General features: G+C 39.2%; 1 protein-coding gene across 4 annotated transcripts; it reads left to right on the top strand.

Moving 5' to 3' along the window:
* Positions 1 to 1,150: 1,150 nt before the first annotated feature.
* LOC135246707 (sialoadhesin-like) lies at positions 1,151 to 12,430 on the top strand. Of its 4 annotated transcripts, none has more exons than XM_064320040.1 (9): positions 1,151 to 1,358; positions 3,999 to 4,087; positions 4,516 to 4,875; positions 5,227 to 5,538; positions 5,827 to 6,096; positions 6,191 to 6,487; positions 7,876 to 7,963; positions 9,192 to 9,261; positions 10,785 to 12,430. In XM_064320040.1, exons 2-9 carry the CDS (start codon positions 4,042 to 4,044, stop codon positions 11,397 to 11,399), a joined length of 2,058 nt encoding a protein of 685 aa, XP_064176110.1. In that variant the 5' UTR covers positions 1,151 to 1,358; positions 3,999 to 4,041; the 3' UTR covers positions 11,400 to 12,430. The 4 variants fall into 4 exon arrangements, with proteins under 4 accessions (XP_064176110.1, XP_064176109.1, XP_064176107.1 ...); XM_064320039.1 differs by having other exon boundaries at positions 1,152 to 1,358; positions 1,640 to 4,087; positions 10,782 to 12,430; XM_064320037.1 differs by having other exon boundaries at positions 1,153 to 1,358; positions 10,782 to 12,430.
* Positions 12,431 to 14,234: the final 1,804 nt, after the last annotated feature.

Below are 14,234 nucleotides of genomic sequence, written 5' to 3'. Positions count from 1 at the left end.
CTCAGTTCAAACAGAGGTGAGAACCTCCCAGACTCAGCTGAAGGGCTGAAATGCTCTGTAGAATCCCATTGAACTGGATCAACCAACAATTGTCCTTAACTTTGACTGACAGTAGAATGCAGGTCCTATTTTTCCAATTCACAACATGAGAGTCTGCCAAAGCCAGAAATAACCTAATTCAATTTGTAATGCTTAAAATTATTAGAAGGATATATACAAAATGGGACATATTTTTGAGAAATGTTACTATTTTATGTTGACTTTTTTATGTTGACCATGAAAATGTGCGTGCGTGCGTGCGTCTGTGTGTGTGTGCCTGTGTGTGTTGTGGCTCGTGTGTGTTTGCAGTGTGCGTGCGTGCTGTGGTGTGTGCGTGCGTGCTGTGCGTGGTCGGTGGTGGTTGTGTGGTGTGCGCGTGTTTCGTGTGTGTGTGCAGGTGTGCTGTTGTGTGTGCAAGTAAGTTCAGAACACATGGGATACAGTCTGGAACAACAAGATGAAAATGGACTACCCAGAACCCTGGAGATGGAAAAACTAAGATCAGATGCTGTGGTCCATTAAAAATATGAGCTTGTTGTGTTTCCTTAAAAACTGTTGTCTTTAAAATTTGAATGCGGAGAGTCTCTTTAATCTACGGTGCACTTTCAGGCACTGTGAGCATTTAGGCAGTGACGCAATTGTTTAGAGATGTTGAGAGACAACAACAACAGATTTAAAATTAAAATGAAACACCTAGCATCAATCTAGACCTTAATTAGCTTTCCTGAGCATAAACCAAGGATGTAGTGACATAGCTGGCCAAGAAACAACTGTGCAGCCATTTGTTCAATTACTTGGCCCCTCAAAATGGGAGGGACTGTGTCTAAATAGAGCTGTGGTTCCAAAATGTTTCACTCAATGTAGACATAAATACTTACACATCGAAGCTGGCAGTCTGCACTTTAAATTCATATTTATTGTTTCATTTAAAATTCAATTTGCTGGACTACAGAGGGGGAGAAAATACACACAAAAGTGTATCAAATACTTATAGATTGCACTGTAAACACCCACTGTGGCAATACAGCTTTAAACAATAATAATAATCCTCAACATTGCTCAACAGTGCATATTTCAGCATGTTCGTGTTATTGTACTATGACAGAGAAAAAGTTTAAGTTCAGTAGCTATTTCAGAGATGGCAGGAAATTGTGCAAACTGTATGGCCCCATTTTTTCTTATGAGCGTTAGCCAATAATACGCACATCATGCATCACTTCCCCAGCATGCTTCAGGAAAGACCACGTATGAGCAGTTTTGGTTTTTGGAGTGTCAGTGTGCAGTGGAGAGATACAGACTGGATATTCTTCTGTTCTACAGTAAGTATATTTCCACCTGTCTAGCACTTGGTTCAGTCACATTACAGATACAGTCTTCATGCTGTAACTGTCATTAGCATTTAATTACAATGAACTGTTTTTAAGTTCCTTTATCCTCTCAATAATGGACGTGTTTTATGATCATTTCTTGTCAGAATACATTGCGCCAGTGAATGATTTTTAAACTTTTTTTGTATTTCTTTTTTTTTTTACCGAAATATCGAGAAATTATTGTCTGGGTATCAATGATGTTTACCTCACATATTAAAATGTATTTTCAGAAATTTCAACTCATACAAGCAGTCTAATATTGCTGAACTGGTGCTTGTTACAGGCTATATCTTGTTATAATTCTTACAGTACATTTAACTGAAAATGCATGCTAATAATAAATGAGCCTTTTTATTTATTTCAGCCATTTTTATCCATAGTCATTTTTAAAGTGTTTGCTTTCATGTTGTCTTGAAGTGAAATTTGACTTTGTATGGCTGTATATCACTGAATAAACAAACATGGGTCCTCAGTGCCCATATTTCTACAATCGATTAAAGCAAGACTGCATATGATTTGGAGATGCAAGGAATTTGTGCTTGCTCACATATTAGAGATAACAATATAATAATAATTCAAAACCATTTCTTAGGAAGGTATAGCCTTGTCAGTTTGGGCACATACAGTATAACTGGTTGATAAATTCAATGTAATTCAATGCTGTGGACCACATGAACGATAAAATACCATTCCTAACAGTGACTGTCAGTGACTGGCATAGGGGCGCAGCGTTGGTAGAGAACCAGGAAGGCACACTTGCAAACAGTTTTAGGATAAGAGCCATACAGGCAAGGCAAGGCAAGGCAAGGGAAGTTTGTTTGTATAGCACATTTCACACACAGAGGCAATTCAAAGTGCTTTACATAAAATAGATAAAAAGGAAAGAGCATAAAAAATAGTAAGTAAAAGTACAGCAGCTGCACTCTTCACACCTGAAGAGGTCTGGTGCTTCAGCCAGTTGGGAGGTGCTGTAAAACAGATTTCATGGGTCTAACCTGTCAGCTGTTCATGGATTTATCTAATGGTTAAACATTTATCGCCAATGGTATAATACATAGTGCATTAGAGTATTCACTAAACAACATTTCACTGCCATAGAAGAGCAAGTACTACAAAAAGGCTAACTGCATGCAGGAAAATAAAGAAAGACGTTGCTTCTGTCAATTTATTCTGTGAATAATGTGTAGTTGTGTTTAAAATAATTATTGCAGACCTTGACATGGGCAAAGTATATTTACTTCAATGCGCAATTAAAAAAGCAAATTATAATCTGTCCCTCCATTATCTATACCCGCTTATTCCTGGGCAGGGTCGAGCCTATCCCAGCATGCACTGGGTGAGAGGGAGGAATACGTCCTGGACCACTGAACTGTACAATAACTAGAAGGGGAACATGGTCATGTGGTTCCTTTCCATTCTATTCAATTGATACTTCCGCATGTGGCACCACCACAAGATGGCCGCCGTGGCCCTGAAATAGAATTATTGATGAGTCTGCCATGTACATCTGATCAGTGTTGTTGAAATTCATTGAATTTGCACCTCCAGTGCAAATTATGCGCCAAAAGCTTCCATTGTGTTGATCAGTAGAAGCAGCTTATAACATTTTTATTTTATTCCTGGATCAAAAAGTTTTCTAAATATGACCAAATATCACTATTCTGATTGCGTTGACGAGGCGCGCTGATCTATGATTGGCTAAGAACAAAACCAATGAGATATGTAACAGTGTCATGAGACTATAATAATAGCTTCACAGCATCGTCCCGTGATGGGGCATGTCTGCAAAGTTGATTCATTTTATTCTCAGACCACATTTACAGAGCTGTGGGTACAGCTAAATAGCTCACTAGCTACTTGTTGCCAACAGTTATGAATTTCACAAGCTTAGCTAGCTAGCAACTGTTGACTTGGTGTTTTTACCTTGCACATAATAAAAGTGTCAAATGCTTTGACGTGAGTACTATTTCCGAAGACAGAACATCTGAAGTTATGTGTTGTCAGTCTATTAACTGTATGGGGGAACAGCATCAAAACTGTTGGCTACATGGTAGTTCGCAAATAGCCTTGTCTAACTAGCTCGCTAGCTAGATTATATTAGCTATCGGTTATAAAGTCAATTCTGTTGTTATCTTGTAAATAATAATATTACGGGTTCATATCTCAAGTTAAGTCTTGTTAGAGTATAGAATATGATGATGAAAACTATGGATGATGAATTAAGAAAAATCTACAAGCACATCTAGTCTGAAAATTAATGGTATTAATTTATACTCCTTTTAAGTGACCTGTGAAAGGTTAGCTATAGTGTAAAAGTTTGTGGTTAGCCTTATGGACAGACAGTGGTTGACTCATTTAACTGACTTCGGAAAAACCCTACAGTGACGGCTTACTAGGCAAGCAGCAGCTCTATGGGACATTTATAAGGGGAATAACAGGATAAATAAACAGAACCAATAAAATCCAGGTAAAATCCAAAATCCAACCCAGTGAGCCTCACTGTTGCTGGTCGATAACAGGGCAGAATGGGAGCTTCATGTAAACCGTCTGTCTATTGGTGCATCTGATGAGTGTGTTTCTCCTCTCCAGATCAGCTCCACCCAGTGCCTCTGCTCCTCACTAATACTGAGACATGATTGGAGCAGAGAGATTCGTCCTCATTGGCTGCCTGCTGCAAGGTGCGGCTTGGTGTGGGTGGAGTTATAGAATGTTCATTGGTACAATACAGACGACATAAACTATCGGAATTTTCTTGGTGATTTGACCAAATAATAACATTCATTTCTTATTGCAAAAAATTAAGAGAAATGAAAGTTGCTTACTACAAAAAGTAATATGTAATTATGTAGGAATATACTGTAGTGTATCCAAAAATCAGTCATGCACACAACTATGTGGTCAGAGCATTTGAAAATATCCATGTGCTTAATGGAAGTATTTATGATACTTATGATGTTTTCAGGTATGAGTTATTAGACATCATATTGTTGCATTTATGTTAATCTGTTTTTAACATGAACCAGGCTTGTACAGTATAGTGTGATTTTTCGGTGCTGTAGGATCTCCAGTGTAATACTGTGACAGAACTGGTTTGTCTGTGTTGCAGGAGCCTTGGGCAGCGATTGGGCAGTCTGGATGCCTCAGAGTATTGAAGCTCTGATTGGATCCTGTGTCCTGATTCCCTGCAGATTTGAGATCCCATCTGAATTTAACTCAGATCTATTAGAGGATCCATCTTCAGTTAATGGAAAATGGAAAAAAGATGAAACTATAGTGTTTGATTCCAGCAGCCAATCTGCATCTTCTCTGCATGGAAAGATCACTGGAGGCCTGATTCAGAAAAACTGCACTACAGTCCTGGAGAACCTTCCAAAGAATTATTCTCATGGTCGTTATAAATTCAGATTAGAATGCAACAATAGACTCAAATGGAATTTTGAACAAAGTGTTCAAATTAATATCACAGGTAACTTGCTTTGTTTTTTTTGTGCATGTGTGTGTGTGTGTGCCTGAACTATAATACTGGAGACATCAGAGTCTCTAGAACGCTTAACTTCAAAATGTATCGTAATTGTCTCAAACATGAAAGGTCTGGCTTTGCAGAATGTTTATGAGCACGGGACAGAAAACATTTGACAAACTTGAAAGCATTGTACGTCATGGTGGAGTCGAATGTTCTTAGTCCCTTTTTAAGGTTGAATTAGTGAGTATGCTGGTCAGACACTGTTGATGTTGATATTAGTTTGTGCTGAATTCTGCATGAGTTCCCAATCCTGAGACAGACAGTAACCCGTCCTCATGTCTCCATGTCTCCCAGGCTCTCCACCCAAACCCAAGTTCACCCCAGAGAGGGTGGAGGTGATGGAGGGGACCTCTGTGAGCTTGAGCTGCTCTGCTGCAGCCCCCTGTCCCAAACTCCCCCCAAATCTGACATGGACCCCCAGGCTGAATGACAGTGTGGATCGCCTGCAAGAGAATGAGGATCAAACCAAATTTGTGTCTTCTGTTCTGACCTTCACTGCTTCCCACCTCCACCACTGGCAGAAGATCATCTGCAGGGCACTTTACACACTGCAAAAACGAGACACTCAGAGGACATCTAAGGCCAGTATGATTCTCAAAGTTCGATGTAAGAGAGCTGGATTTGAATGTATTACTCTTAGACTTATTATTCATAATAATAATAATAATAATAATAATAATAATAATAATACGTTTCTTTTTTTTTAGCTTTACACTGCATGGTCAGTATGCCGAATTAACAAAATAATTAAATAAGGACAATTAATGCAATGATATGATTAAAAATCAAAAATAGTACATTTACTGGATGTCATGCTTATCTTTAAAAGTATTCTACCATTACATTGCATCAAATGCTATATTACTCGTCACATGCCATATTTTCATCTTCTAGATGCTCCTAAGAACACGTCAGTGTCAGTCAGTCCCTCTGGATCAGTGATAGAGGACAGCTCTGTGACTCTGACCTGCAGCAGTAATGCCAACCCAGCAGTGCAGAACTACATCTGGTATAAAGTGAATGGGACAGAGATGAACACTGTAGGAACTGGACAGAATCTCACCTTCAATGTGACTGAGTCCAGTGGCACTGAACAGTACTACTGTGAAGCACAGAATGAACATGGCAAGGAGAACTCAACAACTGTACGGCTGAATGTGATATGTATGTTCAGTGCATCTATTATATAATTGTATAAATCATATTATAGTTATATGTGTGCAGCTGTCATATTAGTAACTGTGGATCCTGTGTTCAGACATGCCTCAGATCTCTGGCTCTGGGAGCTGCAGCAGAACTGCAGCAGAGATCAGCTGCTCCTGTGAGAGCCGTGGGAATCCCTCTCCCAGCATGGAGTGGCGTGTGTCTGGACTGCGGGTCACTAACTCTACTGACAGAGTCATCAGGGAGGAGCAGCTGGGGAACACAGGCCTGAGGAGCTCCCTCACCATGCGCCAATCACAGGGAGACATGCCCACTCTCATCTGCATCAGCACCAACACTCTTGGCTCCTCCAGCCTCCAGCTCCACCTCCCGTCTCCACAGCAACACTCAGGTAAATGGAAGCACATTTCTCTTTTTTACTTTAACATATTTATACCTCATGTCAGTACCATGGTGATTTTCACACTTTCTCGGGTTTATATGCTATTTGCACAAGAGACATTGAAGAAACACAATGAGTAAAGTATTAAATATGTTCGTTCTGTATTTTTGGAGAAATATGCGTTGTAAATTTATCGTCCTATTTTCAACCGGTTGAGAAAGTTGTCAACTTGGTGCGTCACGAACACAGGAACCACTCCCCTTTCCATGCCCCGTAAACCCATGGATAACTCAAGACCCATATTTTGCGCTGCTGGCTTACAGGCAAGACAATGCAAATATTTGACTAACGTTAGGTTCACTTAAATTAGAGTGCCTTTTAAGGACTATTAGATTATTTCTGGTTATATTAATTTAGCTAGCTAGCTAACGTTAGCTAGCTAGGTAGTTTGCTTTCACAAGGCAATGTTATCGATAACGTTAGCTAGCTAGTTTGCTTTTATGAGGACCTTATAGTTGTGCTTTTATCTTAACTTGGCTAGCTAGATAGCAAAAATTATAATTGGATATAAGTCAAAGTCCTTACCTTAGCTATCTATCGATACTTCATATACTACTAAGCTAGCTAGCTTGGGAAAAGTCTCCCAAAAAGAGCAGGTATCATGGGGGTAGCTATGGTAACGGGGTACGGTCTGTCAATCATAGCTAACTGACAGTTCTCATTACCACGCCCAGACGGTTCGGGTGAACTTTTATAGTGGGAAATTTATGCTTAGAAAAATACATTTTAAAGTACAATGAAATGACTGAATAATAAAATTATGCACATTTCTTTTGTTGTTGCCTAAAGACAACTGGGAAGCGTCACGTTCAACCACCATGTTACTCCTTTAACATATTTATACATCACACACTAATATACAGAGGTGCAGATTTTGACGGTTTTATTTAAGGGTTTGTAAAAGTACTGTTGATGACGCTGTAACTGTGCGAATATGTTTTCTTCTTTTCCTCCTGCAAGTGACATTATTTTTAGGTCGTTGTATTGGTAGGCAGGGGTTCATTTGATATCCCACGCAAAATGTATTTTGTTCCATTTTGTTTTTGGAATACATTAAGCTTTTGAATGGCAGGTTTTAGAATACATTTTTTATGTTCCACACAATACCATTCTTCAAATGCATACATGGTTGAATAATTATTTCTGTAATTCATAAGTTCATTCATTTATTAGTGGATATTTACTAAAGTAATAATGCATGTATTATCTTAGAGAGAATGGAAAGAATGCTATAGGCTACATTTTGCAGGCTGTGTCTTCACTGTAATTGGGTGAACATATACATATATTTTTTGAAGTCTGTTTTTCGGTATGTAACTGACATGTCCTTCATGCAGATTTTGGCATTATCTCACTGCTGATTGCTGCAGCTACCGGTGCTGGTGCCATGATGATGATATGCCTCATAATGCAGCACATTCTGAAGTAAGAGAAACTGGGGCCTATAAAGTCAGTGTCAGTGTAAAGGGAAATTTCACTGTAATTCTGTGGTCATCATTTTTAAACTGAGGGCTCATGTAGATGTGTCCCTGTCCCACACCCAGAACACGCCTCTAAAACTCCACATGTTTCTATGACACAAAGAGTGAATGTGGCAGCTTGGCTCAGAAATTGAGAGGTACTTTCAGGAGAATGGAAATTCACGACCTGAAGAATCAAAATATTTTAACTCGCACTTTTCAAGCCAAATCATTTTATCTGTGGACAAATCCATGTAAACAATCGGTATTCTGTATTCTGCAGAAGGGGAGGCAGTTCACACAGCAAGGTGTGTGTTCAGAAGTCCCACAGAGGGGCAGTCCCTCTGAGCATTTCTAATGTTCATATCACATCACATGGTGTTTCAGGGTCAACATAGCCAATCATCATTTGTTTTATGTTCACTGTTCTCCTAAATAAGGTTAACAGGGTTAGATTTAGTGCTGGAAAGAGAGGGAGCCTCCCCCTCTCCCCCCCCCCCCAAACACACACACACACAACAAAGCAAATCAGCAATTATGAACTATTGAGTCATTACTGATCAGTCATGTTAATAAAAAATACGAACATCAATAAAACGTTAACATTTGAACTCCAGCATAGCATTAAAATTTGATGTTCATGGAAAGTTCCCCTTTAACCTTGGGGTGGAATCTATCAAGGATATTTGATTCAATAAGATTGAAGGTCATATATTGGGAAGAAAACTGCAAAAGGGAACGTACTTATGATTTGAGAGGGCGGGGTGGAGGGTGTGTTTGTGAATGATGTGTTGGTAATACAATCTGTAACTGAAATAAGTTTAGAGGGATAAGATGACTGTGTTTCTCCTAAAAGCAAACAGATGAGCTCCAACCCTAACCCAATCACAGAGTGTGTTAGTAACAACCAAAAGAACAAAACAAATAGAGATTGGTGGATGCTTTCTGGCTACTTTGGTAACCTGAACCCTAAACCTAACCATCAGCTGAGGGAGGGACGCTACAGACCATTCCTGTTTGGTTTTGATTTGTTGGTTTGTGCTACTTTGCAAAAGTGCTGCCCCCACATGATGGTGAAATGCAATTTCCAACGTATGGAAAATAGAAAAACAGGACTAAATGTTACACTGATCTCTGCAGTGATTATAATGAAAGTCGGGTGTGCATCAGCTGAATCTGTGTGCTATTCCCAGGAAGAAGAGACACAGCCAGCGCTCTGGAAGTAGAATGAAGGACAGCGAAGGGATCATACTGACAGATGGGGTGAGTCTGAGACAAACACACACACTCTCTCTCTCACACACACACACACACACACACACAAACACCTACACACACACACATATACACACATGTACACATTCATGCACACACATACACACACCATACACTTACTTTTTAGAGACATTCACCAGAGATCTTTCTTTCCACGTCTGAAAGAATTAACTAAACAAGACAGCCGCACCTAATGGTATGTATCTAAAAGTACACAAACAGCTAGAGCTGATCATCTATAAACCACAGACAGGTTTTATCTTTAACTGATTCTTATGTATAAGAAGCATTTTAAGTGCTTGCCATGGTATTCGCCAGGGAAATGTATGCCTGACAAATTTCTATTGGGGAGCTACCAAGTGTTTTAATTCTAATAAGACATTAATGCTTATTATATAAACTTAAATTTTTTGGTTAAACTTGTTATTACTGTTCCCTTACATATACCTGTCAGCTGAGGGAGAATGACATTTCAAAGATGTATACATTTTTGCTGGGGTTTGAGTATGTTCATTTTCAAACTTTCATCTGAGTGTATTCTTCTGATAATCCAGTCAGGATGGGAAACTGGTGGCACAGTCACTGCAGCTGTCTTTGTGCCTCAAACTTTTTCAAGAAAGAGGACAAGTATAGTTCTCCAGAGCTCTGACAGAGATTGCGGTTTGATAATGTTACTGTACTCCACTCGAGCCAGGCTACTGCACTGGGTGAAAGAGGAAGAGGAAATGCACGAGGGAGAGAAGGAGGAAGGAGGTTTTTGACCGAATATCAAAAGTGTCAAGAAAGAGCAGAGAAAAAGAGAAATAACTAAATGTTGTCTCTGTATCCTAGCACAGTCACGTTACGCCTATTATTTAATGATTAATTATGCAATTATATATTAGATAATAACTGTAACTGATACCTTTATAAGTACCACAAGTAACGAGCACTTTATAACACAGGTAACACATTAACACCATAATTATTACAGAATAATTTTATACAATGCAAAAAAATGTGTATGTATAAATAGGAATAATAATAATAAAAGGAACACAAAAAAATGATTTCATACATGGATGAATTAATTAATATTTCAAAGAGCTTTAACTAATTTCTTTAATTAACAGAAAAGATATTTGTTGACCTGTAAAAATGGCAGAATTAGTCAGAGTGAATGATATTTAAAATGTTGATACTCCACATGCTCATAGCTTTACCATTAGATGAAAATGAAATGTATCACAACAAGGTTTTGTTTTTTACATTCATTATGAATGCAAGAATGAATTAACACTGTGAAGCAGGACAGTTTTCTTTTAGTTTTGTTTTCATAGGCATTGGGAGACATTATTTTTCTTAACTTTGTGAGTGAAGAATCTTAAAGATGACATCTCTTCCTTCTTCTCTGGCTGTTTCTCAACACAGTTTTTGAAGCTGCCCTGTCATTTTCTTCAAATAGCTGTGTCCCAATGTTGACGTTTCACAAATTCGCACCTTTCTTTTTCTTTTGACCTCTTGATCAGAAGGCCGCTCAAGATGAGGAATCGATCTACGCCAACAAGACCATGCTGTCGGAGGCGGGTGTGGTGGAAAAGGGGGACGAGGCCGCCCTGCACTATGCCACCGTGGATTTCTCCAAACTTCACGGCACAGGTGGGGAACACGGAACGGGCATCGTCCGGGGCATTTCCAAACGGACGTACGACTACGCCGTGATCCGACACAAATCCAGGGAAGAGAGAGGAGGAGGAGAGGAAGAAGGTGAGGAGGTGCAGGAGGAGGTGGAGAAGGAGGGCCAAGGTGAGCTGGGCACAGAGAGGGAGTCAGCCGAGGCGAGGGGCGAGAAGGAGGAGGAGTCTCGGCCAAATCTGAGCCCACAGGCCTCCGTCAACCCTGAGCCCACGGAGGAGGCCACCTACGGGAACATCTGCCCCTCCAGGCCCACTAAGAGGGCACGGCAGGGACTGCAGCAGCCGCCCAGGAACCCTGCTGCAGAGGAGGAGCAGGAGGAGCAGCGCCAGGAGGAGAACTCAGCAGGAGGCCAAGAGGACATTTACGTGGACGTCATGAGCTCCCTGACGGAGGGTAACGGAAAGGGAACGGAGGAGAGTGAGTACGCCGAGGTCAGGAAGCCCAAATAAGTCACCATGGAGATAGGCCAACTCATCACACCACGCTGCACTCTCATAATGCCAAGATATTGCTTTACAGACTTGGATGGAGTTGCAAAAAAAATAGCAGAGACTTTAATCAGGAGATTAGTGTACAGAAAACTAAGATAGCTACTCCAGGAAATACAAAATACTCCAGGCTGTGAATAACGCTCAGAGAGCACCCAATCAGAAGCCAGCACAGAGCAGCAGGCTAATGGGCTCAAGACAGAGTGAGAAGCAAAGCAACTAAGGCAGAATAAGTGTTGTGATTCATTAACTCTCGAATCGCTAACAGGTGAACACGCAATCTCATAATCAGAGTGATGGTTATGTCGCCCTCTGGTGACCAGCAGGAGGAGGTGCAGCTTGAATCCTCACAGTGGGAGATGAGTTGTTCCTGTTGGGGCAGTGGGAATCCCTCTCCCAGCATGGAGCAGCCGATACTTGTGTCTGTTTCTTAATGTCTTTCTTCAGGTCATCGCCGGAACGTGCAGCAACAATGCCACGCTCAGGGTGTGCTCGCATTGGTCAGCACTCCAATAGTAAACAGAGATGAACATTGAACATTGGCATATCCGCCATTTCAAAAACCAGCCTCAGTGCCATTTCACAGGCTTGCCAACTACTGATTTTGATATTGTTATGCTACACCCCTCCTATGTTGTGGAGACCCCCCTACAAGTTAGCATTAAAAATTTAGACTTTCTTTGCGCAAAACACAACTTCATGTAAATCAAACGGAATCCAGACCCCTCATTCTCTTGATCATTTTGAGGATTGTGTACCTTTTACACTTTTTACTATTTTAGATGAAGATTATAGTTCTCCCTCAGCCACAGAAAAGAGAAGGGAGCTAGCCTGGGGGGAAAAGTGCTATATCGAGTTAATTCATACATTTCTCTAACTGTGTGGTCACTATCTTGTTTGCTGAATAAAGTATTTAAGTTGTTTGTTCGTTTTTCTTTTTTTGATAAGCCAACTCATTTCAGCATTTAATAAAATGGAGATATGCCTAAGTAGTCTACAGTTTGCCTTGCATCCTGTTTGCCTTGCATGTTGTTAAAAGAATGAAGACCAACCTGGAGATCACTTGCTTCAAATAAAAAAAAATTCAAAAACTGAGCCTGAAAGAGCATTATTAGAGCACCAGTTCAAAGTGAGCACATGACACATTGGACATTATTATTATTATTATTATTATTATTATTATTATTATTATTATTATTATTATTATTATTATTATTATTATTATTATTATTATTATTATTATTATTATTATTATTGTTGTTGTTGTTGTTATTATTGTTATTATTATTATTATTTAGCATACATATTATTTATCTCGCCCCCATGGAAATGTAAAATTCCACCCAGATTAACCTTCAAAAATAACAAAGGAAAACAACAAAGCAAAATAACAAAAATGGTATCCCAGGGGAAGGAATCCTTATCCAGCTGGGATCACACCCTATACAGCGAATAAAGGGACTAAACGAGAGTTAGGGTAGGACTGGAGAAAATGGGGTCAAGCACCTTCTAGAATCCACTGGGCAAACAAAGTAGTAGGGCTAGGCAAGAAATTAAAATGAGGTCAAACAAGCATCATCAACTAAATGATCACAATCCAAAAGTACAGAGCAAATTCAAAGAGTCTGCCCGGTAAAATGGCAAACCACGCCTTCTTAAAAGCGAGTAACCGGAGACAGACGGGCAATCTGATGATGAACCAGAGGGAAATCAATCAGACCCTCACACGCAGCAGAGACAAACAAAACGGTACACAAATGTTTTTATGACTGATGTCATAACAACACTGTAAACCCTACGTAGCATTGTTATAAACCTGGTGTAACGACTGTTATTACCTTTCAAGACAGCTCTTCAAAGTGTTACCAACTTTTTACTGCGTCCTAAGTAATTAGGTTGTGTATCCAGAATCTGTGAGCCCTTAATTTGATTGAATGGAAGTGGAGGGGCAGAGTACTGGCTGTTATGAATCATTTCAAATGTGGGGAATCAGTATTTTACCTTTTCATAAAATACTCTTTGAAATTAATGGGGTCCAACATCAGGATTGTGTTTTCAAGCCTTCCGCTGTTATACAGTCTCAGAGTGCTACTGATTTCATGTCATTCATTCATTTTCATTTCAACTTTATACCAGACTCATCTTAAAAAGAGGTCCATGGCAGGAGTAAAAAAAAAAAAAAAATAAATAAATAAATAAATAAATAAAATAAATTTTAAAAAATAAATAAATAATAATAACAACAACAACACAAACCACAATAATAATAATAATAATAATAATAAATAAATAAATGATGATGATAATAATAATAATAATAATAATAATAATAATAATAATAATAAACATTTTAAAATAATAATTTTTTTGTCTGTGTGTGCTGACTACTAGATTATATATCCACAAAAGAAAGAATACACACCAGGGGTGGTTAACCACATTTCTGAAACGTATGCAGATTCCCTCAGTATCAGAGACGTGTGTAGTAAAGACAGGACGGATCAGATCTGTGTTTGTTTTTAATCACTCAGTTCAAACAGAGGTGAGAACCTCCCAGACTCAGCTGAAGGGCTGAAATGCTGTGTAGAATCCCATTGAATTGGATCAACCAACAATTGTCCTTAACTTTGACTGACAGTAAAATGCAGGTCCTATTTTTCCAATTCACAACATGAGAGTCTGCCAAAGCCAGAAATAACCTAATTCAATTTGTAATGCTTAAAATTATTAGAAGGATATATACAAAATGGGACATATTTTTGAGAAATGTTACTATTTTATGTTGACTTTTTTATG

The sequence above is a fragment of the Anguilla rostrata genome, unplaced genomic scaffold (genome assembly GCF_018555375.3).
Source record: "Anguilla rostrata isolate EN2019 unplaced genomic scaffold, ASM1855537v3 scaf0769, whole genome shotgun sequence".
Lineage (NCBI taxonomy): Eukaryota > Metazoa > Chordata > Actinopteri > Anguilliformes > Anguillidae > Anguilla > Anguilla rostrata.
The sequence above is the reverse complement of the archived record's forward strand: the minus strand, read 5'-3'. Positions and strand labels throughout refer to the sequence as shown.